The sequence below is a fragment of the Numenius arquata genome, chromosome 4, assembly GCF_964106895.1.
Source record: "Numenius arquata chromosome 4, bNumArq3.hap1.1, whole genome shotgun sequence".
NCBI classification, from domain to species: Eukaryota; Metazoa; Chordata; class Aves; order Charadriiformes; family Scolopacidae; genus Numenius; species Numenius arquata.
In genome coordinates, this window is record NC_133579.1 from 26,159,917 (window position 1) to 26,186,697 (window position 26,781).

Genomic DNA, 26,781 nt, shown 5'->3' on the forward strand with positions numbered 1-26,781 from the left:
GATATGATGTACTATGAACGAGTCAGTGTAAACACCGTCCCTGTGAACATGTCAAAAGACTGAAGAACATAGACCATTCATGGTAATGTTAAAAACCATGTGGTCTGAATGCTGCATTACCAAGCTTTTCTCGTTAAATGCGGAGCATGAATCTTATGAATTTTTATTGCCTTTACACAAAATGAAAAGATAACATATTCTGCTTTGGTAAAAATAGACTGGTAGCTTCTGCAACATGGTTGTCATTTTGCTGGTGGTTTACTCAGAGGTCTGCTCTTCACAAGCACCAGTGAGGTATCCGATTCCCATTGAGTGCTGCACTCACTCGCATAATTCCCTCTTTTCTAGCGGATGTATTTTTGGGAAGTCTTACTCCTTTGCCAGTCTGAAGAAAGCAGCAGAAACGCTGCTTGCCGAGGAATGTCTGTGAGGATGCGTTAAAACTGGCTCCCGATAAGTGGTTATGGAAAAACTGCAGGAAGCATCCAACGACCAACATTCTCTGTGGACTTTCTCTCCTGTCTCCTCACATCTCCTACATGAGGATTATTGTCTACACACTCACTTAGGCCATTAGTTAGAAAAGAAGTGCATTAGAAACTTCCTGATGCTTCCCCGTGAGCTGAGTACATTATATATGCAGTTATTCTCATTCTTGCTGGCCTAAGAAGTCTTGACTAGTTTCTGATTCATATTCCCAGTGTTTTCAGTTCTCAAGATTTTACCGTAAATTAAGTGGTTTCCTTAACGCTTCAGCTGCTGGAATCAAGGGAGTTGACAAATACTTTCATTTTGACATAAAGGTCAAAGAAACACTGGAAAGATGTGATCAAAGTGTATCCCAAAGTGTAGTTTTATGCCACTCTTCTGATTTCTGATTTGAGGGAGCTTGACTTAACAGTTTTGGAATGCTGGGGATTGGGAATAAAATACTCTGTTATATCATAAAGTGGCTTATAAACTGTAGCAAATGCAAATAATTGTGCATATCAAAAATTCCAGCCCCCATCTCTTTTAGGGGTGCATTGCAAGTGAGGTAGATGTGTTTTTCAGACCAGTTTAAATATTCTTAAACTGTGGCCCCAGTCTCTAGATCAATTGCATTGCTTTATTGGGGAAAATTTGTGTTTGTGTGCATGGATGCAAACAAATTGTATACAAACAATGTATTTTGTTTTAAGCAGGCCTGCAGAAGCAAGAAGTAACCAACCCAGGAAAATAGCCATACAGGATTCAGTGATAACAGTTGTTAATGGCAAAAACATCTACAGTTTTTGCACTATGGCAAGTTGTGGAAATGCAGTGTGCTTTTAAAAATTACCGTAAGTTTTTACACCTGTCTTGCACCATAGGAACTTAATCCATCATGAAACCTCATTAGAAGCTGCGCCATTGTATCCTGAGGCAGATGTGAAATTCGTGTGAGTCACTGATTTGCGATCAAGCTGAAGGAAACTGAGTCTACAATTCTTAAGAAAGAAGCCGCCCATTTGGGATGCATTTACGCAGCTCCTTTTGTATAAATCATTAGTGCTATAAACTATCCATTATTGTTAGGAGAAGAAATTTAACAATGCAAATAAAACAAAATACTGTGGCAGAGCAATTTTATGCTTGATTGTAATGTTTAATGGCATGTTCTCATAAAGAGATTTTCCCATCCTTCAGACCTATCATGTCTGTGACTCACTTGATTTCCAATGGTTTGAACATTCCCCATTTTATTCCTAGAGTTGTTTTCTCTAGAGCAATTTCTGGAAACATGCCGCAGCATGGGGTTATCCAGGGTTAATTTCCCTTATGATTACACATCCAGACAGCATGTATGTAAATGCTGCAAGACAAATTATAAGAAAACTGTAGGGTAGAAGAAAACAAAGAAAATTCCTTTGTTTTGCTTGTAGATCCATTTTTCAGGAACGATGTACTTCCCTTAATCACTTTTAAATGTTAATACTAGCTTATGTTGGCATTGTAGTTCTTTAAAAACATTATTTTTTTGTCATCACTGACCTCAAATTTTGCATTATGTTGATTGCCCTTTTTCCCCATAGCTCTTTGGATACTTTTTCCTGGTTCCTCTCTTCATCCTTTACTTTCAGGTACTAGACAGCACCATCAGTGAGGCAGGGCTTTGTATCTCTAAACCAGCTGATTACGTTAATGTCAGAAATAAAATACAGCTCTTCACAATCTACTTGTATTTTTAGTACTTTATTGTAATCCCGGTTCTGCTTTCCCTTCTTATCTCCATTCTGCGTCCTGCCCTTAGGTTTCTTTTTTTAGACCAGGATTGCTGGGTTTTCTTGTGATCTTGAAAGGTTTCTGCACTGTCCAGCTTTTTGAAGTCTTTCCATACACCTTAGTCAGAAAGTACTAAAATATCAGAAAGTACTAAAATATCTTGATAGTTTGTTAATCTGCAGTCAAGTGCCCATTGTTTTCTTTTCCTGGCTGCCCGGGAGTTTGTTGGGAATTGAGATTTATGGAGTGAATAATCCAGCTGGCAGAGACTCTCTGTGACTCTGAAGTGTTCTTCAGCTCCTTTTTGTGTGTAAAATACTGCTAATAGCTTATTTAGCAACCTATATTTCTACAACAGGGCTTTCAGTTTTGTGTTGGAGGTGGATTCTTGCATATGCATAGATTCTAGCACCTATGCTAATTCTGTCTCTCATTTAACTTTCATCTGTTCCTATGGTAGGATAATGCATGATGTGATCTCTCAGCTTTTTAATGTGATCCTTAGTGCATCTCTTCTAGCGCCTGTTTGAATGGGCTGGAAAAAAATACTAATAATGAGGGATGATTCTTCCCTGTACTTGCTGGGAATTACCTGGAAACCACGGGAAGCTTAGGCAGGGTAATCATGCTGCAACCACTGAGACTCCACAGAGTCCAGTACCAGGTACTAATTGCAGTTACTGCTGCGAGAACTCTGAATAACAACGGAATTAAAAAAAAATACATTATGATCCATTCTTGCCTTTTCTCTTACTTAAATAGCTTGTTTTTACAACTGCTGATTAGATTTGAGCTCAAAATAAGCCAAAAGCTATGGAATATGATCAAAATGAAGGATGGAAGGGGTTGCAATATTTTCAGTGCAGCTGATCTGTTCACAAGATTTTAATAGAACTAAATGAAGGATTGAATTAGTCAATGATCAAAATAAAGTGAAAGCCACTGTATAACAGAGTTCAGCTTAACGGGTACCTGTGTGAGATTTTGGTTCTTGGCCACCGGCTTGCTTTGTCCCTTTAGGGATATTTTCATGGTCTGAGTAGCCTGGGCTGATTATCACCCTCAGATTTACAGCTGCCTTTCCCTGCCCAGAGTTTCTCATTCCTTATGCATCAGCACTAGGAAATTCTGTACCTGTTTTCCAGCAGTGGCAGGGGAGCATTGAAGTTACCAGCAGCGTAATCTCCAGGGTAAACAGGGCCAGCGTATTATTCTCACTGTACCATTTAACCCTGCTGGAGGAGACAACTGTAAATTGCCCATGTCGAGCTGGCGTGCGAGGACTAATAGAACTGCAGTGGGGATAATTCATGAGTAGATTTTCTCACTCGCCAGTGTAAACAGAGCTAGGGCTAGCCAGGTCTGAAACGGTGATTACTTTTAAAACAGCATGTTATAATTCAGTGTCCCAGATTGAACCCTCCTTCCAGCACAGGAAAACAAAGCACCACACGCGTGGCCAGCCCATGGACCATGCAGGCTGTGCAACTAACTATGCATGTGAAGGACCGCTTTGCTTTTCTAGGAAACAAGATTTGGAGGGAGCTCTTTAACTGAGAATTGCAACGGGTGATTTATTTAAAAAAAAAAAAAGAGAGGGACAGAAAAATCAGTATCACAATCCCTATTAATGAAGAGTAAAGAACAGCTTTAACAGGGAGGTAGTTTAGAGGCCTTAAACACTGTCATCTTCTGCGTTAAATCCCTCCACCAAATTTGCTTCTTTTGGTTTGTGTCGCTGATCTCTCCACACTCCTGTCTGCTTGTTCCTTGAACCTAATTTAAACACGACATAATACACCTAGATATGCACCTGCTGGCAAATAAGTTACCTGAACTCACTGCCAATGAGAAAAGTGCTTTTCCTTCCCTTGTGGTGGTGCCATTCCCCAGTATCTTTTTAACCGATAAACCTAACCTATAAAGTCTAGATTTAACCAAAAAGGCAAAAATTTACCCTGGGAGGTGGCAGTTTGAGAGGTGGGGGCGTGGGACGTTCAGTGGTTGTGTCTGTGGTTGCTTGAAGCCCATCCAGGTGCAGACCCTTACCCAAAAGGGGATAGTCCTGGTCTTCTGCTCTGTCCCTCACCAGCCACTTCCTGCCTCCTTTGTGTTGGCGTCAGCGTTCACTGAGCAAGCAATTTGACTTCTTCCCTTCTGATCAGAGACCTGGTCTGGCTTGTTGGTGCCTCAGCCGTGTAACCATCCGCATGTGTGCTGGGGCCAGCACAAGATGGGCAGCAGGAAGGAGATGGAGCTGCGCTCCCATGGTGCTATCCTGACATGGGCTGGAATTGCAGCAGGCGGTTATTACCAAAAGAAGCATGACCAGCAGGTGGAGGGAGGTGATTCTGCCCCTCTGCTCCGCTCTGATGAAACCCCGCCTGGAGTACTGTGTCCAGCTCTGGAGCTCTCAGCACATGAAAGACATGGACCTGTTGGATTGAGTCCAGAGGAGGGACACAAAAATTATCAGAGGGATGGAACACCTCTCCTATGATGACAGGCTGAGAGAGTTGGAGTTTTTCAGCCTGGAGAAGAGAAGGCTCCAGGAAGACCTCATTGTGGCCTTTCAGTACGTAAAGGGGGCTTATAAGAAAGACGGGGACAAAGATTTTAGCAGGGCCTGTTGCAACAGGAGAAGAGGTAATGGTTTTAAGCGAAAAGAGGGAAGATGTAGACTAGATATAAGGAAGAAATTTTTTTACGATGGGGGTGGTGAAACACTAGAACAGGTTGCCCAGAGAGGTGGTAGATGCCCCATCCCTGGAACCATTCAAGGTCAGGTTGGATGGGCCTCTGAGCAACCTGATCTAGTTGAAGATGTCTCTGCTCATGGCAGGGGAGATTGGACTAGATGACCTTTAAAGTTTCCTTCCAACCCAAACTATTCTATGATTCTGTTACTCTGTCTGGGTAGTCCGAAGACCCAGGCTGGCTTTGGGGCTGAAGGTCTGGCTCCCCCACAATGGCCACATGTCACCCCAACATGGCTTTGACCATGAAGCATCATCCTGGTGGCACCTGGAAGAGGCACATAAGGACATGTGACCCTGCGTGAAGTGTTAATGGTTGTAGATTTGTGCCTATCTCAGATGGTTTTCTGGGCTGAAGTTACACGTGTGGCTCCGAGCCGTATCACAGCACAGGGAGGGGGAAGTACCTCCGCACCCCCCTTGCTGTCCAGGTTCCCCAGGTGACTGACCCCAAGGGGCTGACTGCAGGCAAGAGGAAACACCCCCTTATTTTCCAGTTTCAAGACTGTGATTTTTCTCTTACTTTTCAGAGTGAGGGCTGGCCAAGAGCCTGCCCACAGTCAGTAATGTCTTTAGTAAAGCAGAGAAAAAAAGGGATAAGTAGTGGAAATGCAAAACTCATTGAGAAAGCAGCATCTGACCAGTTTTGGTCATCAAAGCATGACTGTGTTTTCTTAGATTTAAGAGATTAATATCTTTACTATTAGTAAAACAAAAAAAGCAGGTTTTGTTCTTGCAGGTTCCAGAATGAGTTTTTTGTTTTGCCAGGCAAGACTGAGGAGCCAAATGAGTAAACATGTCCTTTATAAAATTTCACCTAAATGTTACCAAGTTTAACTAGCCCTTAGCTGTATCATTAATATGCTGGACTTGTAATGGCTTGTGAAGTCAGTGTGCCAAAGGCTGCTTAGGGAGCTTCAGCCCTGTCGCCAGAGCACCCTTTCTGCTTGGAGGTTGCAGTGGAACCTGTTACTGGGAAGGGAATTTTAGAAGGAAGCTGGTCCCCCATCCTTGTTGACAGAGCAGCTTTTATGGTCTATCTGGCACTTGCTGCGCAATCGTTCAGCCTCCAAAGGGCTTGATTCACAATAAAAACTTGATGATAAATTCTTAATAACTAGGTAGTGAGCCAAATATTGTTCTGAGGATGTTCTTGAGATGATGCTCATCAGGTGTATTGCTTATGGATACAGCAGTCTGTAACCCTTTTGCTGTCACTGTGCCTGCACTTGTACAATAATATTAAACAAATTCTGGTGGGTAGGGAAGTAGTGAGCTAGAGAGGGAGTAAAGTGTGCAACGTGTCAATCTCTCTATGTGCTGAATCCCCAGTCTTCCCAAACCAATTGTTTTATGCTGTAGGTTAATGCCCTTCGGGAACTGAAAAGACTCAAAACATCCAGACTTACTTCTTCAATTGCAGGAGAGCAAAGTAAAGGAGCAGCATTAATACAAGATGTTCACTTTCTTTTGTTTTCTGCTTATAGTCTTTAAACTACACTCATCTGAAACCAACTTCTCATTTTAAACACGAGGTTTGGGAATGATGTATGTGGGTCAGTCGTTGGCTCAGAAACTTTGTTTTACGCTTCAGTCGTAAAGCCTTGAGAATGGAGAATTTGCAACAGGAAGATGATCAGCCTCAGCAGCAGCTCTATACACACGAAGTGGGTGTACAACATACCACAGCCATGTTTAAAAGGCTGGTCTGTTAATTGATTGTTTTCAGAGGAGTCTAGGGGTGGTACGTAGTAGTTTCAAAGGTGCTCCGCATCTACTGTCTGCACTCAGTTGTTTCTCTCTGCTGGTGATGGTGCCGTAGTCAGTTAATACTCCGCTTGCACAGAAGTATTCCAGCGACATACACTTTAAACTCATTCTGCTCTTCTAGGATGTCTCGAAAGATATTTATTTACAGTCCACAATCACTGTCCCCCAGCTTGACTGTACTGTTTGGACTGGGGCCTTAGACCTTGCAGTTTTGAGCGAAACGTCAACAATGGTTTAATAAATCCAGACAGTGGGGATAGCCTGTAACCAAATGAGAGCGCCCTGCTGTGTGCAGTGGATATATATATATATGTCAAGATGCGTCTCCCTAATATTTTACACCCTCTGACTCTTCCTAGTTCGAGCTTGATGGGTGACTGCAAGCAGGCTCACTCCTCTCAGCCTCCTTCCCCTCCTGGCTTTTGCTCCTTGACTTTGAGTCAAGGGATCCTTTTTTTTTTTTTGAGACCGGTCCATGGGGTTTGCAGATCTGAAAGGCCTGGGGAGCAAGCAGCAGGTCTATCTCCAAGGTCGGCCCCAGAGCGTGTCCTGGAGGCTTGGACCGCTGTGGCCGTGCTGTGACGGGGAGCAGTGCCGGTGTGGGGCTGTGCTGAGCTAGCCAGCCCACTGGAAGCGGGACACGGAGCCTCACGTCTGCCTTCAGCAGCTCCCAAGACCTGGACGAGCGCGGACAAGGTGGTGAACTCTCTTTTCCTGCTCATGTAGACATGCACCGGTCTTACCGGGTGCACGGGGATGCTACCATTACCCAGAAAAGTAATAGGAACAGGAGGAGGGCTTGGCCATGCTGGTGAAGGAGGTGAGGAGGAACATCCCGGGAGCTGAGGGACGGGACATAGCGCTAATGAGGGACGTGGTGCTAAGGGGGCTTCCAGGTGTGGCAGGGACTCCAGCGGGGCTGTGCAGCGGCGGGGGCAGCCTTCGAGTCCCTGCCGCCGCCCCCTGCTGTGCTGCTCCCGCTGTGGATCCGGGCCGGGGTTGGGATGGGGAACCCATCTGTCTGAAACACAGCCGAGCAGAGGGGTTAAGGGGAAGGCAGACGCTGCCGGAGCCGGGATTTTCGCCACGGGAACGCGCAGGCGACTGGAGCCCGAGTCTCACCATCTCCCGTGTTTTCTCTTCCTCTCCTTCCTCTGTTTTTAACTTGTGGGTGCGGAACGCCCGAGGTTCCAGGCCTTACTTCTCCCGGTGGTTACTGTTTCGCGGTATCGCGCCAGGATACGTCTCCCTGATAATATTTTACCCCCCTTGGCTCTCCCGAAAACGCCGCCCCGTAGAACCGTAGCCGTGCGGCTGCCGAAGGTCTCTGCGGCCGCTCGTCCGGCGGCGGCGCGGGGCGGCGGCGGGACGCCGGGCTGAGAGTTCCTCGCCGGTGCCTTTTCCAGCGGGTGGGGACGGGACAGGGACCCGGGAAGGCGCTCGGCTTCCCCCTTCCCCCCGGCCGCGGCTCCCGGGGGCTGGGCGGGGCGGCGGCGTTGGCGCATGCGCGGCGGGCCGGGGCAGGCGGAAGAGCCGGGGCGCCCCGAGCGCCCGCCGGGCCGGGCCGGGCTTAAAGAGCGGCGGGGCGGCGGCGGCGGCGGCGGGTAAGCTTCCACCTTCCTCCCTCCCTCCGGCCCTCCCAGGCCCCGCGGCGGGGCTCGGGGAGGAGCGGGGCACCGCGGGGGGGGTTCGGTTCTTTTCTTTTTTTTTTTTTTTTTTTCTTTTCCCTCCTCCCCTCTCGCTGGTTAATTATTATTATTTTTTAATTTTTTTTTTTTAACTCGTTTTGTTCCGGACGAAGCCCGTCGGGAGCCCCCGGGCGTCTCTCTCGTGTCCGTGCGTGCGCGCACACGCCTGGCTGGGGGCACGGGGGAGGGAGGGGGCCGAGAGCGGCCGGTACCGGCCCTGCCCGCCCGCTCCACGCCGCCCGCTGCCGGTGGCGGCGGGGCTGGGCCCCGGCGGTGCGCTGGGGAGGGGGGACGGGCCGACAGACGGACGGGCTGTCTGTCAGTCCCCGCGTAGGGCTGAGCGGGCAGCCCGCCGACGGTGTCGCTTCGCCGGATGGAGCCCGGGGCTGCCGGTGATGCGGCGCCCGCCGGGGGGGCTGGCGGAGCGGCTTGAGCCCCCCCTCCGCCGGAGGCGAGCATGTCCAGTGAGCAGCTTAACAGGACAGCGGTGAAGGATGCGCGGTTAAAAGACCTGTTGTTGGAAAGAGGTACCCGTCTGTCCGTCCGTCCGTCCGGTGTGTCTGCGCGGGGAGGGCTGCTGCGAGCGCCGTCCCCGGGTTACCGCAGGGAAACCCAAGTTACAGCCCGGAGCGCTCGGTGGCGGAGCCCTGGGGCGCCGGGGAGGCTTCCCCGGCCGGGGAGAGGCTGGCTGCCGAGGGGGGTGCGGGTGACGGTCCAGAGGCTTTTGCTTGCGTGCCTGTTGATAGGGTTATAAATTTATTTATTTTTTTTCATCCTGTTCTGTGAAGGTGTTTTTATTCCATAGCGAGTTGCCTTTTTCGTTTTATGTGTTTACCAGGAAAAATATTCTCCCGGGTAAGAAGGTATTATAAATATTATTTCCTGCGCGTGAAGAAGCAGGTATATGTGAGTGTGATACACAGACTCGGGGAGGTAAAAACGTACCATTTCTCTTCCCGAAGCTACCCCCCCGCCCAGTTTCTTTCCCGGTTAATTTATAGGAAAAGCGGGCAGGAGGAGGTGCTGGTCAGGAAGGTGGTCGGCAGCGGGGCGAGTCGGGGGCCGGAGTCACCCAGAGCCTCTCGGCAGCCGCCAGACACCGTCTGAGTTGCCCTGAGCAGCGCCAGTAAATCAGAGACTGTCTGCTCCTCTTGTTTCTGTTCTTTTTCCTGTTAATAACTTAATGAGTAGCCGGAGGGCCAGTCAGGAGGAGGAAGAGATTAAAAATCACCTTCCCCTTTCCTTTCCCTCCGCTTTCCAGTGAGGAAATCCTCTTAAACATCAGTACGGTGTTCTGTTGCGTTTTGGCATTTGCGCTGTAAAGTTGGACTTGGAAAATCCTGTGTGCTCACACCTGTGTACTGTGTTTTTTCTTTCTTTCTTTTTCTTTTTTTTTTAATTGTATGGCCGTGTTTTAGTCAAACACTTCTAAATTATTCTGGGCCCCCCCAATCCCTCAAAGGAAATTCTCAGTTCCTTTTATTTCCAAAGGAAAGGTACTGTCCCCTGCCACTGAAATGCTGGGGCCTTGATAAATTTAGAAGACTCTGCCCTTGGCAGATAGAGAAGTAACATTTCATCCTAGTGATCTTTGCATTCTAGGAAAGCCTAAATCAACATTGCTTGTTTTGCGTGTTGCCCTTTAGCAACAGTCTCTCAGTTTCCAGTCTAAAGTATTACATGGACCCCCCCCAAAAAAAAAGTTTTGCGTAAAGAAATCCTTTGATACTTAGTAGCCGCAGATTGTGAATTGCAGCGGTTGTCAACTGTGTCAAGTCTGTATTCCCTGCTTCTGAGCCAAGAAAAATTGACTTTTTGGTGTTTGGTTGGTTTTTTTTTTTTATTAATTCTATGCTTGTTGCTTTTTGATCTTTTGGTGCTGACATTGTTAGCTTCCAGTGACTTGAGAGGAAAAAGAGATTGCTGCATATGGGATGGATAGCAAAAACAGAGCAAAGCACTGACTAATCAAACTTTCTGAAATTGTTGGTGGTCTTAATGATGAGTGGATGGTACTTAACATAAAAGAGAAATTGCCTCCTACTGAGGCAATCGCAGAACCTCAGCACTTAGATGGTGGCGTGTCCATGCCCACTGTGACAAAGAGCTGGACCTTGACACCGGCCTCCACTGGACACCAGTGCACCTGCAGCTCCTGTAGTGTGAGGTTTTGTTCACAAGAGATCTTGGAGTAGTGGAACAGCCTTGCGTTTCCTTTAGCCTTTAGTTCCACGCAGGTTGTTCATTGTGTGAACAGCATTTTTCTAGCTCGGCTTCATAGTTGTGTTGTGTTTGCATAAATGTACTGCTGTTACACAGAAGGCTGAGGATGACTACAAATCAAAGAGATAAGGTGGTGGTGGGGGGAAAGCTTGTTTTCTCTGGTCTACTTTGTGTAATCATTTTTATATTCCATTATCTTTGTTTCCTCATTGGCTTTTTACAAAAGAAATTTATTATCAGTTCCCCAAAGTTCATATTTTGGCACCCAAAAGAGGTGTAATTTTTGGAAAGCACTGAAACTGAGCAACTTGCACTGCTTCTTTGCTTGTTCTGCAAACCTAGCAACCGAAGACCTCCTCCCATTAACTGGAGTTCTCTTTCAAGATGAGAGCATCCCCTGTGAGCAATGCAGTTTCCATAGAAATACCAGCAACTGTGTAACTCCAAAGGGCAATTTCCCCTCTTACGTTGCTCATCCTTGCTGCTCCAGTATAGCCGAAAGGGTGCAAGAGTGACTCATCTCTAAATATACTTAATATTTGTGGTATAGGCAGGACTTCAGATAAGATAGTGAACTGTGATGGAGTTCATTGTAATTGTATCTCTTGCAGCAGCCAAGGCCCTGGTTTCATTTTTAACCATAGTGGAACATATCTTGTTTTAGAGTACCAGATCTTTTTTAGATTTTTACCTGAATGGGAATGTCCTAGAAAAGTTAATTTTATGCTAGTTGGAAAGAAGTAATTGAAAAAGGCATTACGTGTAGATTCAATAAGAAAAATGTTTGTTTTCTACTCGATTTAGGTAGCTTTTGTGCTATTTCAGCTGATAAGAAAAAAAAAATAATTAAGGATAGTTCAGTTGTCAATGTCTTGATTCCCTTCTCTGTGGTCTCTGCTTTTAAGCATATGGAGCCCTCTTGCCACCTGCAATGCCAACAGAGTCTATTAAAGTAGGGTGGGGGGTTTTTTTTGTTTGGGGTTTTGTTTTGTTTTTTCCCCAGTGAAATTGTTGTATTATCCAAAAGGCTTGTCTGTGGTGCTGATGCTGAAGAATTTATTACCTGTGAAGGCTGCAGAGAAGGATCACCAAGAAGTTTCTTAGCTTTGACCTGCAGTCACTCACATCGATTGATTGGCACTGCCAAAAAATGAATAATTTTCATATTTTTTAGAACATGGTTTTCTGTGCAAAACTTTGTGAAATGGACACCAGTGAACATCTTACTTCAGATGAATCTTGATGAAATACTGAAGGTTTTTCAGATTATTGCTTTGATGGATAACATTCTGTGTGATTGACATATTTTCTTATTTTTTTTTCTTTGTTTTAGCTGAACTGGAGTTTGTGCAAATCATCATTATAATTGTGGTTATAACTGTTATGGTGGTAGTGATCATCTGCTTGTTGAACCATTACAAACTCTCGACACGCTCCTTTATCAACCGACAGAGCCAAAGCAGAAGACAGGAAGAAACTTTGCAGGCGGTGAGTATGAGCCCCTTGCACCAAATTCTTTCTCCTTGTGCTGTTCGTGTCTGCAGCAAAGCCTCCCGAGGAGCTCTGGTACAGGCAACTGTTGGAAAAACTTCTGATGTCACTTCTAATACTCCCTGTAGTTAGATCTTTTGCTGAGGTTGTATTTGTCAGTAGAAAAAAAAAAACACGCAGAACATAAATTTAAGATATACTGTCCTTTATTATTTTTAGCCCCTGCTATGTTTTGTGTCCTGTTTTCATTTTGTGTTTGGAGGTTTAGATGTGACATCCTCTTTGCTGCTGCTGTAGGTGGGGGGGATGAATGCAGATAACCTGGGGTATGAAGATTTGAAATACATGTTCTGACTTTCCATATACTTGCTAATCTCCTGGAGTTTTATCGCTATTACTAACTTGTGAACCTGCACTAACTGTTTGCTGGATCCAAAACACTGGCCCAGGAAAATGCATTGTTTGTTTCACCCAAACAGCAAGAAAATATTAGGAAAATGATCCCTCCATGGACTTGGATTGGTTAAGATGTGTCGTTACAGTAGAGCCAAAGGCTCTCTGAATCTTAGTTGAGACTTGTTAAGGCTGTTTTTAGTCAACCCAACAGTGAATGGGCACCTAACTTGCCTTGTGAGCCAGGAGTTTGCTGGGTGGGATGCACTGCTCCATTGTGAGGGTTAACCACAGGGTGTTCCTGACCTTGGGACATCCCCCTGAGCCACACAGCAGTATCCTGTGGTGTTGCAGGGGGTCCTTTTTTTGATGTCCTCAAAAAGGAGTGGTGCCCTTAGCCTCTTTGCTGACTTTGATGGCCAAGGGGCCGTTTGCAAGGGTAGCCTTTTGATGCATTGAATTCCAGGCAACAGCATTGGGTTCACAGCTTAATTTCATTTCACAGTACAAAAAATTGTCTGATTGTAACTGGAAGGTGCGGTCCCATAATGGTTTACACCAGTTGTAAGTCCACACTCTCACCTTTCTTTCCATCCCGGTCCTTTGTTTCCTCCTTCTTTGTGTTCCTTAGGGAGCTGCCAAGGTCATGGTGAGAGGCCTCAGGGGACTCATCTGGCTGAACACTAATTGTTTCCCCCCCCAGTTAGATTTCAGACAGATCAGTGAAGGAAGTGCTGGGGCAGGGGAGGGAGCGCTGGCAGGGGAGGAGGCAGGGATGCCACAGCCAAGGCTGGATGCAAGCGCCTGCTGTGGAGCTGCTCTCCTGGCAATTGGTGGCTCCCTCCTGAAAGGCAGCTGTGAAACGTGACAAATGTGGGGCTCCCCAAAGCTCTCGTTTAGCACATCACCTTCACCTTTTTGCTGGGGTGAATAGCTCTTACCTCACAGGCTGTATGGGGAGGAAAGGAGCTGCCTCCTCAAGGGGAGGTCACCTCATTCCCTAGCACTTCAGTAGTGTGGGAATATTTATCTCTAATTTGGTGACAGATGAAACTGGAACTTGTCAAACCTTAACCTTATGGACTTCAGGGCTGAAAAAATTGGCTAGATTAATTTGAGTATTGCTTTGAAATGGATGCTGTAATTCAAGAACCACACTTCTGTCCGCAAAATGTTAGCTATAATTGCATTTCCTTTATCTCAAATTATTTCATTTTAGGTACTTGGAGCATTTTCATCTTCACAAATCTTTTAAAACTGCAGTAAGCTGTCAAATGCGTGAAGTAACTCATTATTTCCTTTGTATGGTTCGTTAGTATTGTCTGTTATCAGAACGAGTGGCGCCTTTTCTATTGGATGTGAGGGAGGAAGCATCGTCGTCTTGTGAAGAAGAATGTGCAGTTTGGCAGTAGGGACTTGGGAGCTGCTTTAGTATCCAGAACTGCTCTTAAATAATTTTTAAAACACTGACTCAGTTTCAGTTTGATAGCACCCTTGCAAGTAATGACATAGTCAAGTGAGCACTTCATGGAAATTGATGATTGGTTGGCAAGAACCAGTTAGTAATTCTTCTGAAAACTCTCTGGTGTAGGTTTGTCATCACTATATTACTCATCTGGATTTCTGATAAGCTGAAGCTGTTCTTAAAAGAAGGTCAGTCTTGTGGAGAATGGGACTTACGGAGGTCTCTGAGGTCAGATGGTGAATATGTTTGAATTTTCCTTTGTCTCAGGTGTTAGAAGGAAGTTCTGATAGAACTTTTGCAGTGTGTGGTGCATGAGGGGTGGGAAACGAAAGCATTTGCTCTGTGATGTGAATCTGGAAAGGACTGGTCTGTTCTCACTGGTCACGGCAGAGTGAGTTGCACAAGGTAAATAATGTGAGCAGTAAGATGCAGGTTAGATTATACTTTCAAAATATTTTTTTTAACCAGACAGGCCTTGTTCTGTGTGCAAATGTTATCGGTAAGTGGATTCTCTTCCAAAGGAATGGTTTTTGGTGTTTTTTTTAATGGTATATAGACTCTGAAAACAGACTTAAATGTTTATTAACTGCTAATGTCTGAAAAAAAATATCATTCTGACTCAGGCATCCTGTGGATGGAGAAATAGTGAATGGAAATAGAGGAAGTTCAGCAGTATTTCTTAAAAGAAAATGGTAAAGCAAATTAATTGACTGTTGGCTGGTTCCTGTAACGAACTATGAAGTGAAGCTCCCTCACGTAACTGAGGTAGCAGAGGTGTATCAAGATGCAGAATCATGCCTTTCCTATTCAGATGGGCTTTTTTTTTTTTTTTTTGTCCTTTTGTTACCTTTAATTTTCTTTATCTTCAAGCCTGTCCTATTTCTAGATAATCATGCCTTCCAACAGCTGAGCTGTGGCTGAATTGCACAGATTTCTGGCCCAGTAAAGACCAACTATCGAACAGATGATCTCTCTGTTATTCTGGTTCCTCTAGAAAGCATAATAGATTATCTGTTCATTTCTATCTACTGCCTTTATTGCCAGCCTCATACCTGTAAAACTCATGAGGTCAGGCCTCCAAAATAATGAAATAAAAACTATTTGTGGGTTTCTTCTTTGTCTGGCTGAACTTCCTTTGTGTTAAGAAATAAAAAAAAAAAAAGGGCCTAGAAGTTGAAATTCTCGTTGTCTTCCAAGTCCAGAAATTAGAGTATTAAAAAGATGAAAATACCACTGCAGTCACATGTGTTAGTAACACTTGAAGGGCAGAAAAGGGACTGATCCCAGAAAAAAAAAGTTGCTCTTTGACAAGTACATGATGAAAAATAGTGGTTATGTTTCTGTTCTGTAAATACACTTTGCTGTGTGACCACCAGTTCATCTTTATCTTTTTTCTTTTCTTTCTTCCTTTTTCTCCTTTTCATCCCCTCTGGAGTCACATCTTCCAATCTTTCCCCTGCTCTGTTTGTTTTATTACCTTGGTTAGTGTGCTGAGGCCTTAAACAGATCACAGCAGGGGCAGGACGACCTTTGAGTGCTCAGGAGTACGGGATGCTTCTGCAGCAGTGCTGCTGAGGATGCTGCTGCCTGCCCTGCCATCTCCTTGCATGGACATTAAAACATTCAAAGCTTGTTGTAACATTAGCAGAAATCTGAGTTTGGGGGTCATAACTGTGAGAGGTGGAACGATGCTGAGTGACAACTGTGTTGGCATGAGCAGCAACCTGAAGTAAGCATGCACAGGACTGAACGCTGTCTGTATCAGGATGGATAAAATATTGAACGTTTCCCCGCACTGGCTGATCCATCAGCAGTGTCTGGCTTCACAGCCGGGAGCAAGCCAAGGTTTGCAGAGTGTCTGAGAGGGATGTGAAGGCTGTAAGGTGTGGAGTATACCAGGAGCATGCCCAGGGCTGCTTCACTAGGATGGCACCACCTCTCGTGGGAGCAAATGATGCTACCAGCAGCACTGGAGGGTTTTGGGGCAGCGCCATGTAGCAGCCTTGGAAATACACATCTATGCACGGGGTATGTGCGTCTGTCCCAGGGGAGGTGTATGTTGTGGCATTGCTGGCTGTGCCTTGGGAGGACTGATGTTGTACTGGGAGGGCAGCATTGCTGGTAACCAAGACCATCCTGTTGGAATGTAGGTAGCTGTGGCTGAGTGGTTGCCGTGGCACTCTGCTGTTTGCTGGGATAAAATCAAGATAAATCTTGCTTTCTGATGATTAACTCTGAGTGTCATCACCAGTGATTTCCAGGGGGATGTTGAGGGGAAAAGAGATTAAATAAGTGACTTACAGGGAGCTACTTAATGAGCTTCTGATGTTCCTAAATTGATTCCTTCTCCCCATCCTGGTGGCTTCTGTGTCTGCATCTTTTTCTCTTATAAAGTGGCTGTTGAAGGAGTACGGAACACTTTGACTACCCCAGGACCACTCCTGGCAGCAAAATCTGTGCATCCATCACAGAAGATGCTCACCCTGACCAGCCCCTGCCTCCCAGCACTGAGAGCAGCATCACTGCTAGGGCTAGTCAGCTTGCATTAGAACTTGCCTTGATAATGCCCATTTCGAATGCCAAGCTCCAGGAGCACAGCTTTAAAAATACTACCCTGCTTCTTAGAACATCTATTTCAGAATAAAAGGGGAACATCAGGAGGGTGACAGAAAACACTCAATAATATTGACAACTCCAGGGAATTGTTGGTGATTTCAAATGTTAGCCTTGCCTCTTGGCCTTTTAAATTGTTCCCCACTGGTGCTAGCGTTATTCCTTCTGTTCCCTGCTGACATTCCTGGCCCACTCGTTCTCATTTTCTGACATGTGCAAAAGAAAATCCCACTGGGAGCAAGAGCCCAGTCTATAGCTGGGAGAGAGTGAGAGTGCTGTAGACCACCCTGCTTTGCCAAACCTTTTCCTTTGCACCAGGCATCAGCTGGCAGGAGCTGGATGAACACTGTTGTCCTGTCATCTGCGTAAGGGACATGGGCTTGCCCCTCCTCAGGGTGTGCTGTCAGGAGGGACAGTGTGCGCTGGCTGCTGCTCTTTGAAGTCTACCACAAGAAAGTCAGAACATCTTTAATAAGGGCAGGATCATCTAGGAAATCTGCAGGTAGGACTTAGAAGCAAGGAGCACCAGCTTTGGGTGGCTCCTGGCTCAGTGTGTCACCTTGGGCAACTTGCTTCAACTCCAAATAAAGGAGGAAGGATAATAGTACTTGTTTCCTTCACTTGGATGAAACGAAGATTACTCAAAGTGGTAAAGTGTTGTGAAGTTGAGGAAACAAAAGTTTTAAGGTATTAAGTAAAAAATAATCACTGTAAGTGTAGGGAGGTGGACTACAAGTGAGAGGTTTGGTGGTCTCCATAATTATCTCTCTCTAGTACTTCTCCTTGGTACCTTGCACCTCTCTGCCAGATGCTGTAACCTTTCCTGCCCTTGGGAAATACCGCTTTTGAAGGGGAGAGCAATCCTGCTGGAGTACTTGTCATTCTGTCGAGGTCAATGGAATAGTTTTGCTTTGCGTGTCTTCGGCAGAGAAAATCTTGCAGTCTTAAGAGCTGTGGTGATCTCTATCGCCCAGAAAAAGGCAGGAAGGAACGAGCCCCTGTACCTTCCTGGAGCATTTTGAGCAAGCCACTGTTTTAATGTGGTGTAATGTATCACTGCCACCTAGGGACAAAATCAGAAACTACACTGCTGTCTGAAACACTTCATTTGCAAAAGAGGTGTGCATATTTTTGTGTGTCTGTGTATATATATATAGATATAAAAAAATAAAATAAAAATCTGAATTCAAACGAGGGGAAAAGAGGGACCTCCTTAATACTTGTAATGCATTTCAGAAAGTGAAAAACTGACTTTTTCTCTCAGGGAATACAATTTCAGGCCAAGTTCTAATTCTCAGAAACTGAAAACTGGAGAATAATCTCCTTAAGAGTCAGTAAAAAAGCGAAGTTTGGATTATATGGGATTTTTGTGATTTAAACCCAGCCACCAACTAAACACCATGCAGCTGCTTGCTCATTCCTCCCCTGTTGGGACGGCGGAGAGATGGAGAAGAGTAAAAGTGTGGAAAAACTCATGGATTGAGATAAAGACAGTTTAAGTAAAGCAAAAGCCATACAAGCAAAGGAAAATAAGGAGTTCATTCACTACTTCCCATGGGTGGGCAGGTGTTCGGCCATCTCCAGGAAAGCAGGGCTCCATGTGTAATGGTTACTTGGGAAGACAAATGCCATCATTCTGAACATCATCCCCTTCCTCCTTCTTCCCCCCGCATTATCTGCTGAACATCACGTCATATGGTATGGAATAGCTCTTTGGTCAGTTGGGCTCAGCAGTGTCCCCTCCCAGCTTCTTGTGCACCCCCAGCCCACTTGCTGGCAGGGTGATATGAGGAGCAGAAAAGGCCTTGACTCTGTATAAGCACTGCTCAGCGATAACTAAAACCTCAGTGTGCTATAAACACTGTTTCCAGCACAAATCCAAAACACAGCCCCATAGTAGCTACTATGAAGAAAACGAGCTCTACTCCAACCGAAACCAGCACAGGGATGCTTTTGCTTCAATAGCAAAAGGAATTGTTTTCCTCAGTTCCTCAAATTGGAATTGCTCCTCAAAATTCCAGTTTGAGGAATTTGTCTTACTGAGCCTGAATTTCTACCTGAGTTAAAAATTATTCTTACTGTAAATTTCTCTTCTGCTGTGTCAAAGTGCTGATGCTCAGCCAAGGTGGTTGAATGACACTGTGCTCCAGGAAGCAGTAAATTGTGTTGTCTTGGGTTTATCCTTGATTGCTCATACCTGAGAACTACTTGTAGGAATCCCTGGGTGTTTGGTGCGAGGGGGTGTCCAGCAGGACCACCAGTGCTGGATTTGCTGGCTGGTTTGCTGTCGTGCTGAGCTGTATTGGTTGTCCCCAGTACTGTTGCTCATGGAACAAGAAATCACTGAGGGAAAACAAGTCAAAAGTATTTTATTTTTTATCATTATGCCAATCTACCTTGGTATTTTGAATAATAAAGGGAGAAACTATGAGGGAATATAAATGCAAATACTGTCACTTCTTACCTGATTTTTCCTGATCTGAGCACAGGGAAACGTTTTAGCTGTCAAATGAAGATCTGTAAGTAGAAGGACAAGGAGAGAGCAAGAAATAACACTTTCCCTCAGTGCTTGTCACCCCTGATTGTTTGTGGCAGTCCCAGAATGTTATTTCTTTATATCTACAACTTGGCGGGGGGGAAAAGTCATGGGGATATTTTCTTTCTGCAGCAGTGAGGTTTTTCCTTTCTTCTCCTCTCAACTCCTTGCCATCACCCCAAGAACAGTGGGGTAGGTGGGCACCAACCTTTGGGTTATGTTGTATTTACCCAGTGCAGGGGAGGGAGAATTTCCCTGATATCAAGACTTGAGAAAGGTAAATGGTAAGTTTCCCATGTGGATACAGCTATTTCAGCCATTCTGCCTTCCTGAAAAGACCGAAAATTGGGAAGATGGGGCAGGCACCTTTTGTTCCAGACAGATGCCACCTTCTGTAGAGGAGGTAGGGTTTATCTATAGAAGGTAAAGTGCAGAAAACCCCTATAGCATTTCAGGGTGAGATTCAGCAAAGCACTTCAGTGTGTGAAATTTTTATTAATTTCTTAACTTTTTCTCTTAGCCTTGGGATGTTAGTGGAAGGGCACATCTAAATAAGTGGTTGCAGACAGACCTGAGCAGAGCCTGCCTTTGCTCCAAGCTGGCAGTTCCCAGGCCAGCCCTGAAGCAGGAGCTGTACAGCTCAGTAATGAGCTACTGCTTCTAGCTCGGGGCACCTGATGAAATAGACCTTATCCTTTTATATAGCACATATCTAGTGCATCATATTAAGCATAAATGATTTCCCTGTTCTGTTGTATCCCTCAAATACTTATAAACCCCACAGAGCTGTTCGTAATTAAACACTGGCATGTTGTCCATTGTCTCTTGCTCTCTCTCTTTTCCTACTCTGTATTTTTCTTCCCATGTTCCCATACTGCTCTCCTCTTAAAGTTTAGGAAGTTCCTCTACGTGTTTGTATTCGTGATTTCAGGTCACTGCACAATAAGTTTGTGTCCTAGAAGGATTCAAAGATTCCCCTATAGCTGAGCGCAGGAAACCCAGTTGTCTGTCAGCTCCTTCCCTTTCTCCTCGTGTCTTTCACTGTCCATTGTAAGATTTGTCCATGCACTAAGAAAGAGTGTAATGCCTTTTCCTGCATTGGGCCAGTTAGTCTGGACTTGTTCTAGTGGTGATGAGAGAATCCTGTACTGTGGCACTGGACCGACCACGTATGCATGGTGAGGTTGGTCTGCACATGGTGTATGCGCCTGGTATTTTCCAAGTGTGGGCATGCTGAGCACATGCTACCCAGCCATCTGCTTGGGGAGTTCCTCTGGCTCCTGGGATAGAGATCTTGCTGGGGGTTGGCTGCTGCCAAATGATTTATTCAGCCTGCTGCTCTCTCCAGAGGAAACCTTAGGCAAGGGAGGAGCTGCAGGTGGGCTGTAGGTCACACTGTCGCAGAGGCCATGTTGTTACACATCCTTGCATCCTAAGCATCTCACAGCCTTGGAATTCAGCTACATCCTAAGCTGTCTACCTCCTCGAGTAGTCAGTCCAGAGCTGGGAGAGCCTTGGGCTCCTTTGCTTGCATCGTCTTGGTCTGACTGTCCCAGCACCCTGGTCGCAATTTGCGGGGGTCCCTGTAGCAGCTGCAGTGCCTCTAGGCAGGGTCTTTTACTGTACTGGGAGTCAGGCATCAGCAGTAAAAGTAATGGGCAACTCCACTCTTTCAGCGAGTTGTTTCTGTTAGACATTGCTGGTACCGGCTCTGTGTGCCCAGGCTCAGCACACAGGTCCCTGCTCCGTCTCAGCGTGAGGAGTTTTTCTCCATGTACTGCACCATCTCCCTCAGCTCTTCTTATTCCCCTGCCTTAGGGGAGATGGGCCATGTACTGGGAGATGTCATGTCCACTTCCACTTTGGAAACTCTTTCATAAAGGAGTTTAAGTAACACGAGGGGTGGGGCTGGATTGAATTCCTTTTGGGATTGGGTCATTGGTTTTGCCTTTTTTCCTCTCTTTTGAGCCTGAACACGTTAAAGGAGAGACTGAAACAATTGCACTAAGCATAAAGCTACACATTACTGTATTTTTCAAAGCATCACTCTGGAATCTGTTGCTGGGCTGCATATGGCCTGTAGTTTGTGGGCAGTAAACTGAGCACTTTAGCTTTGAGTAGTGTGTTTTACTTTACAATTGCAACAGGTTTGGAGCCTGCTGGGTCAGCTGCTAATAACCTGATTGTCTTTAATTGTGCAAATATACCCTCAGATATTTCAAAATGAGGGCATCTGAGTGATGGAGTGGTGGAAAGGAAAGTGGGTGCAAGTATGTCCGTACAGGTATATATACAGTTATACAGTTACCATTTCTTCTATTGACAAGACCTTATATAGGCACTGAAATACATGAACGTACGCAAGAGTTGTCTTTTGTATCTGGCCTTTGCAAACGGGATACTTGCAAAGGGAAGTTATAAATAATTGCAATTGTCAGCCTCCCTCTATCTCTGCTCTCTAAAGCTAGAGAAGAGAAGTGATTGACCAGCTTTGTTATTCAAAGCATTTCCCTTAACAGCTGAATCCTGTGGGAGATTCCTCTTAGAGCAGCTTTTTTCTGCGGTGGACTCTCCTGACAAGATCACAGACTGCTTTTGGTCTCTGAGTGTCATGATGAACATCTAGTTAAGTCTATTTTTACCTCTGAAATATGTTGAAAGATGCTGTGCAGAGAAGCAGCGGTACAGTAAGATTTGAAGGTAGTCTATACAGGGTAATGCTTTTGGGGACAGTATGCATTTTCCTTCCTGTTTCTGAAATTTTTTATATCTATAAAATCATAAAACTTGAATTAGCACCAAGAAAATAGTCGTGACTATACATTGTTTTGATTTTCTCTTTTTGCACCAAGATTGAAATTCTGTGCTTTATAGCTGCTCTGATGTGTCCTTTTGAGCCTCAAAATTTTCCAATAAAATAAATCCATTGCGGTAGTTACTGCTACTCTGGACAATTAATTGAGAAGAAAAGTAATGACACACACATGTTGTTCTTCACCCTTTTATTCTGCCCTGACTGCTGGTACAGTGTCACAACAGCCTTTCAAGGCATGAGAGAAAAAATACTTTGGCCTGAGAAGGTGGTTGGGGAAGTGGTTGAAGAGAGGAACTGGTGGCTGAAACCTCAGCTGCTTGATTGCTGTTTATGGTGGGAATCGGGCAACTGACGGTTTTGACCAGATTATAGCTGGGTTTAGAGTGACTGTCACTGAGATTACAGATGCCAGGTTTCACGGTGAACTGTTTTGTCTCTGGTGCATAATCAGGATCCTGGCTGGCAAGTCAGCTTTGTCCAACCTGCCGACCGTGCTGATGTGGCCTTGTCACGGGTTGAGAGGTGAAGGGTACCTGCTCAGCAGTGAGTGCTGAAGTGTCTCCTGTTGTCTCTGCGCATTGCCGTGTGCTCGTAACTGTAACTGGTTTGCTGTGTCCTTACGGCTGGTGAGGCTGGGTGCTGGGGATGGCGTCTTGGCACTTGCACAATGGACCAAACTTGACTTGGGTGCAGAGCTGCTGTTTGCTCTAGTTTTGGAAGGTGAGGGGTGGGATTTTACATGTTTAGCTCCTTTAGATGGAGACAGCCAGTCCTTAGAAGCTGACTGCTCCTAAAAGTTGTGGTATTTGAGGTAGGATGGTGATGTGATCTATTAATTTTTCTCTTTTTTTGTGTTTTTTTTACATTCCAGGAAGGGTGCTTGTGGCCTTCAGAAAGCTCGGTTTCACGCCAGGGTGCTTCAGAGGTACAGAGAGATTTCTTATTATCTTCACTAATGTGCTTTCCTCTTTCCTGTTATGTATATTTGGCTCCTCTTAAAAACATGCATCTATTTAGTAAATAAAGCTTTTCCAGTGTAGACCAAGAGCCAGGTTCATGTGGACATCTGAGCTTGCCTTAACTCCCATTCCATAAACGCTTAAAACTTTTTCATTAAAAGAATGAAATTCAACCTACCCGACACCTTATCTCTGTCCACAGCTCCCCATATCGTAATAGGCATTCATAGGTAAGTGGTGGAGGTGTCTCTCTCACGCAGTGGCTTGATAATTTGGGTATTCAGTGGAATCTACAAGACCAGTTGCTCTTCTCCAAGTGTTCTTCCTGGCTTTACAACACATGTTCTGTCACCACTGTCTCCAGTTAGCACTGATCCCTGCTCTGAGTGATAATTTGTGGGTGTGTTGCTCCAAGTGGCCCAGCTCACCTGTAACAAACAGTGAATCTTCCTGTTGGCTGACCTTGCATTTGTGAGGGATGAGGGCTAAAGACCCTGTGTGGACCCAAAAATGAGAAGAGCGGTTTGATAGATCTAGATCTAAGAAGCTGGTGTGTCTCTCTAGATCTGGGATAGACCAAGTGAGGAGCAGTAGCTTCTCACGGAGTGTCTAGAACTCTTCTTGTAAAGCCTGACCTTCTCCAGGGCTTGATATGCTGGGGATGTTTTTTCCGCTCGCAGTGCAGAAGCCTTGCAGGTCCTCCCCGGAGGCTGAGTTCTGGCTGAGAACTGAGGGGGAGGAGGACACCTGATACACTCTGGTAGTGCAGGCGTGAGATATGCCAGCCCTTTGCAGAATGTACTAAAATGACCATCTGAATTCTTTAGTGATGGCAGGGTATTACATTAACTCTAAGTAGGAGGGGGATGCTTAGACTGCAGCCAAAATTCAGTAGTGGGACATTTTCGTAGAACTAGTTAATTGTCAAGACTAGAGGGAAAGTGTATCCTATGTACACAAACAGAATTGTTTTCTCTGGGCTCTGCATGTTTCAATGTCAGAAGGAGCTGTGTTAGGTCTTGGTCTTCCTTTGTGAAGTTGTTCTCAAGTATCTTGTGTTAGATCCTTCCTGCAACTTCTGCCTCTTCTTTTCACGTGCATGTGCGTGGGAGCATGTGTGCACAATATCTACTGGATTTAATCTTTTAAGATAGGTGGCAAAGAGAAGTATTTTCTGTTTTATTGGTTCTTCATAAATATGTGCTTTGCGCAGACATGGAGTCACGTGTCTCTCTTCCTGTTGCAGATCATGTATGCTCCAAGGTCCAGGGACAGGTTTACCGCCCCATCTTTTATGCAGCGGGACCGTTTCAGTCGCTTCCAGCCTACTTACCCTTACATGCAGCATGAGATCGACCTTCCTCCGACCATCTCCCTCTCTGACGGGGAAGAGCCACCTCCGTACCAAGGCCCGTGCACTCTGCAGCTCCGGGACCCAGAACAGCAGATGGAGCTCAACCGGGAATCTGTCAGGGCACCACCCAACCGAACCATTTTTGATAGCGACTTGATAGACATCTCAATGTACAATGGGGGCCCCTGCCCACCAAGCAGCAATTCGGGCATAAGTGCAACCAACTATAGCAGTAATGGAAGGATGGAAGGACCACCCCCGACGTACAGCGAGGTCATGGGGCATTACCCAGGCTCCTCTTTTTTCCATCACCAGCACAGCAACGCGCCTCCTTCCTCGCAGAGGGGGAGCAGACTTCAGTTTCAGCAGAACAATTCAGAGAGCACAATAGTCCCCAGCAAAGGCCAAGACCGGAAACCAGGAAACCTGGTCTAAGTCACTCGCCCAGGTGCATTTGAACTGAAGACAGGAGATTGAAGCAGAGCGGAGGAGGAAGACCCCCATGCTCCGGTGCACAGTGTTGTTAACGTTTCACGTGGTACAACTTAGTAAAACCAAACGTGCAAACCAGTTCTTTGTTTCTGATTCCTTTCAGGGGAATTGCATGCAAAGCAGATGGAAAGAAATACAAACTTCCATTCAGTTTGTCTACGAGCAGTGTTTCAGGGGAGAGGGGGGGGATATATTATTTTTTTTTTAATAAACTATTTCAATTATTTAATTGTAAAAGTTAACTTAGCACAGAAATGAGGCTTGTACAGCCTGTTTTATACTCACTGAATGGCAGAAGGAAGAAGGTGGTTTTGCTAGAGAAATGGGGGAAGAATTGGCCAGTTTGCTTTTTTATTTCTCCCAGGGTGTGGATTTTTTTTTTAATATGAAACAAAATTCCTGGTTTGTGTGCCAAGGTATAAAGTTGAGAACTTAGATGAATGCAAGGAATTAATTTGTGTTGTGATAAATGTGTTTTAAAAAGTTGCACTATCTTAATGTTTAAAAAAAAAATATATATGAGGGAACTGTTTTATGTGAAGTTCTTCTATATGTTGTCTTTTCACCTGTGGAATAATGACAGAGCCCCAGAAGTAATCTGGAGGAGTTTGCCTCCCTCCCCCTGGGTTTGCTAGAAAAAGGGGACAGGACTTAGCCTAACATCTCTTGACTTTTACAAATCAAGAAATACAGGGACACTCGTCTTTGCAATAATTTGCATTCAAATAACAGTGCATCAATGAAGTGTCTTGGAGACTTTTGGATGGAAGACGGCAAATATGAAATCCCAGCATTTTCCACCACTTAGGGTTTAGCTGTTTTGCAGTGTAGACTATTTGTTTCCTAAACAGCAAAACAAAATCCCGGATGTGTTAATTTGTATTGATTCTTACTAAGTGCTGCCATTCTTTTCCTTTTCATAATGCAGTAACGCCAGTACTGACAGTTTTAGAGATTTTTGTCCTCACTGTAGCCTGAAATGTATTTAGTTACATATCATGACATTATGCAATAAATTGTTTAAAAATGCAAGGTGGGTTTTTCCCCTGCAATGCTGTTAAAATACATGAGACTTGTGCTTTTCGCTCTCCATTTCATCCGTTAGATACTGAAATTCAGTCCTGGAGATCCATCCTGTTGAAGTGAAGGGGCCTTTGTAGCTCTAACCCCGCCATGCAGTTTCCGCAGCAGTACCGAGGGCGCTCGTGACAGTGGTGCTGGCTTCTGTGGCATCCCTGGCAGTGATGTGGGAGCACCAGTTATTCTCACTGCGAACCATTTTGCTCTGGGCCCTGTTGCGGAAACCCTCCTCCGTGCATGTCATCTGGCTGACGCCAGCAGGAACTGTGCTCGTGGGTAAAGATGACTCGCGTATTAACTAGATGTCTGTAAGCCCTAGTTTTGCCACGCTGGTCTTAAGAGTAGTTGGAAAATGTTAACCTGCCTGTAAAATGGCACGTAGGGTGTTTCTTCCCTGGCTGTTTCTGTGTGGAAGCGCAGCGCTGGAAGGCAGTTGACAAATGGTGATAGTGGCATCACAAGCACATGAAAAAGCACAACTTGCACTTAAAATGCATTTCGGAAATGGACTTAAAGTAAGAACCTTTAGAGTCTTAGCTTGAATAGTTTCTAATATATATGTGTATGTCATAGACCTTTTCACTTTAAGATCTTTCACTTCTTTCTGTTTTCTTAAGCCTCGTGCTTGGTTGGGGGCAGCAGCCGCTGGGTGCCCTGAGGGCGCCGTGGAGGGGTACGGTGCCCGAGCGCCTGGTCCCGTGGCTGGAGGCTGGATTTCTGCAGGAGTTGTGTACACCGGGGGCTCTGATAACTGAAGTGCATCTTTGATCTATGCAGAGTTTTAATGCCAAAACAGTATGCGTGTCTGTGCGTGTGTTTTATGGGCCTCAGTGTAGATTATTTTCTTCATAAGGCAGTTTGATTTTATTCTAGCTTAGAACATGTTTGTGTAAGTGTTAGTT

General features: G+C 45.3%; 1 protein-coding gene across 5 annotated transcripts in view; it reads left to right on the plus strand.

The window, feature by feature from the left end:
• LDLRAD4 (low density lipoprotein receptor class A domain containing 4) overlaps positions 1-25,858 on the plus strand; it is a 146,973-nt gene extending 121,115 nt beyond the window's left edge. For 2 of the 5 annotated variants that reach the window (XM_074146307.1, XM_074146308.1), the window contains exons 2-4: positions 12,015-12,169; positions 22,866-22,919; positions 24,200-25,852. In XM_074146307.1, the coding sequence (XP_074002408.1) occupies positions 12,065-12,169; positions 22,866-22,919; positions 24,200-24,742 (702 nt within the window). In that variant the 5' untranslated portion in view covers positions 12,015-12,064 and the 3' untranslated portion in view covers positions 24,743-25,852. Of the gene's footprint in view, positions 1-8,311; positions 8,375-8,763; positions 8,986-12,014; positions 12,170-22,865; positions 22,920-24,199 lie in introns of those variants that run through there. The other 3 variants (XM_074146305.1, XM_074146303.1, XM_074146304.1) reach the window with 3 other exon arrangements.
• Positions 25,859-26,781: the final 923 nt, after the last annotated feature.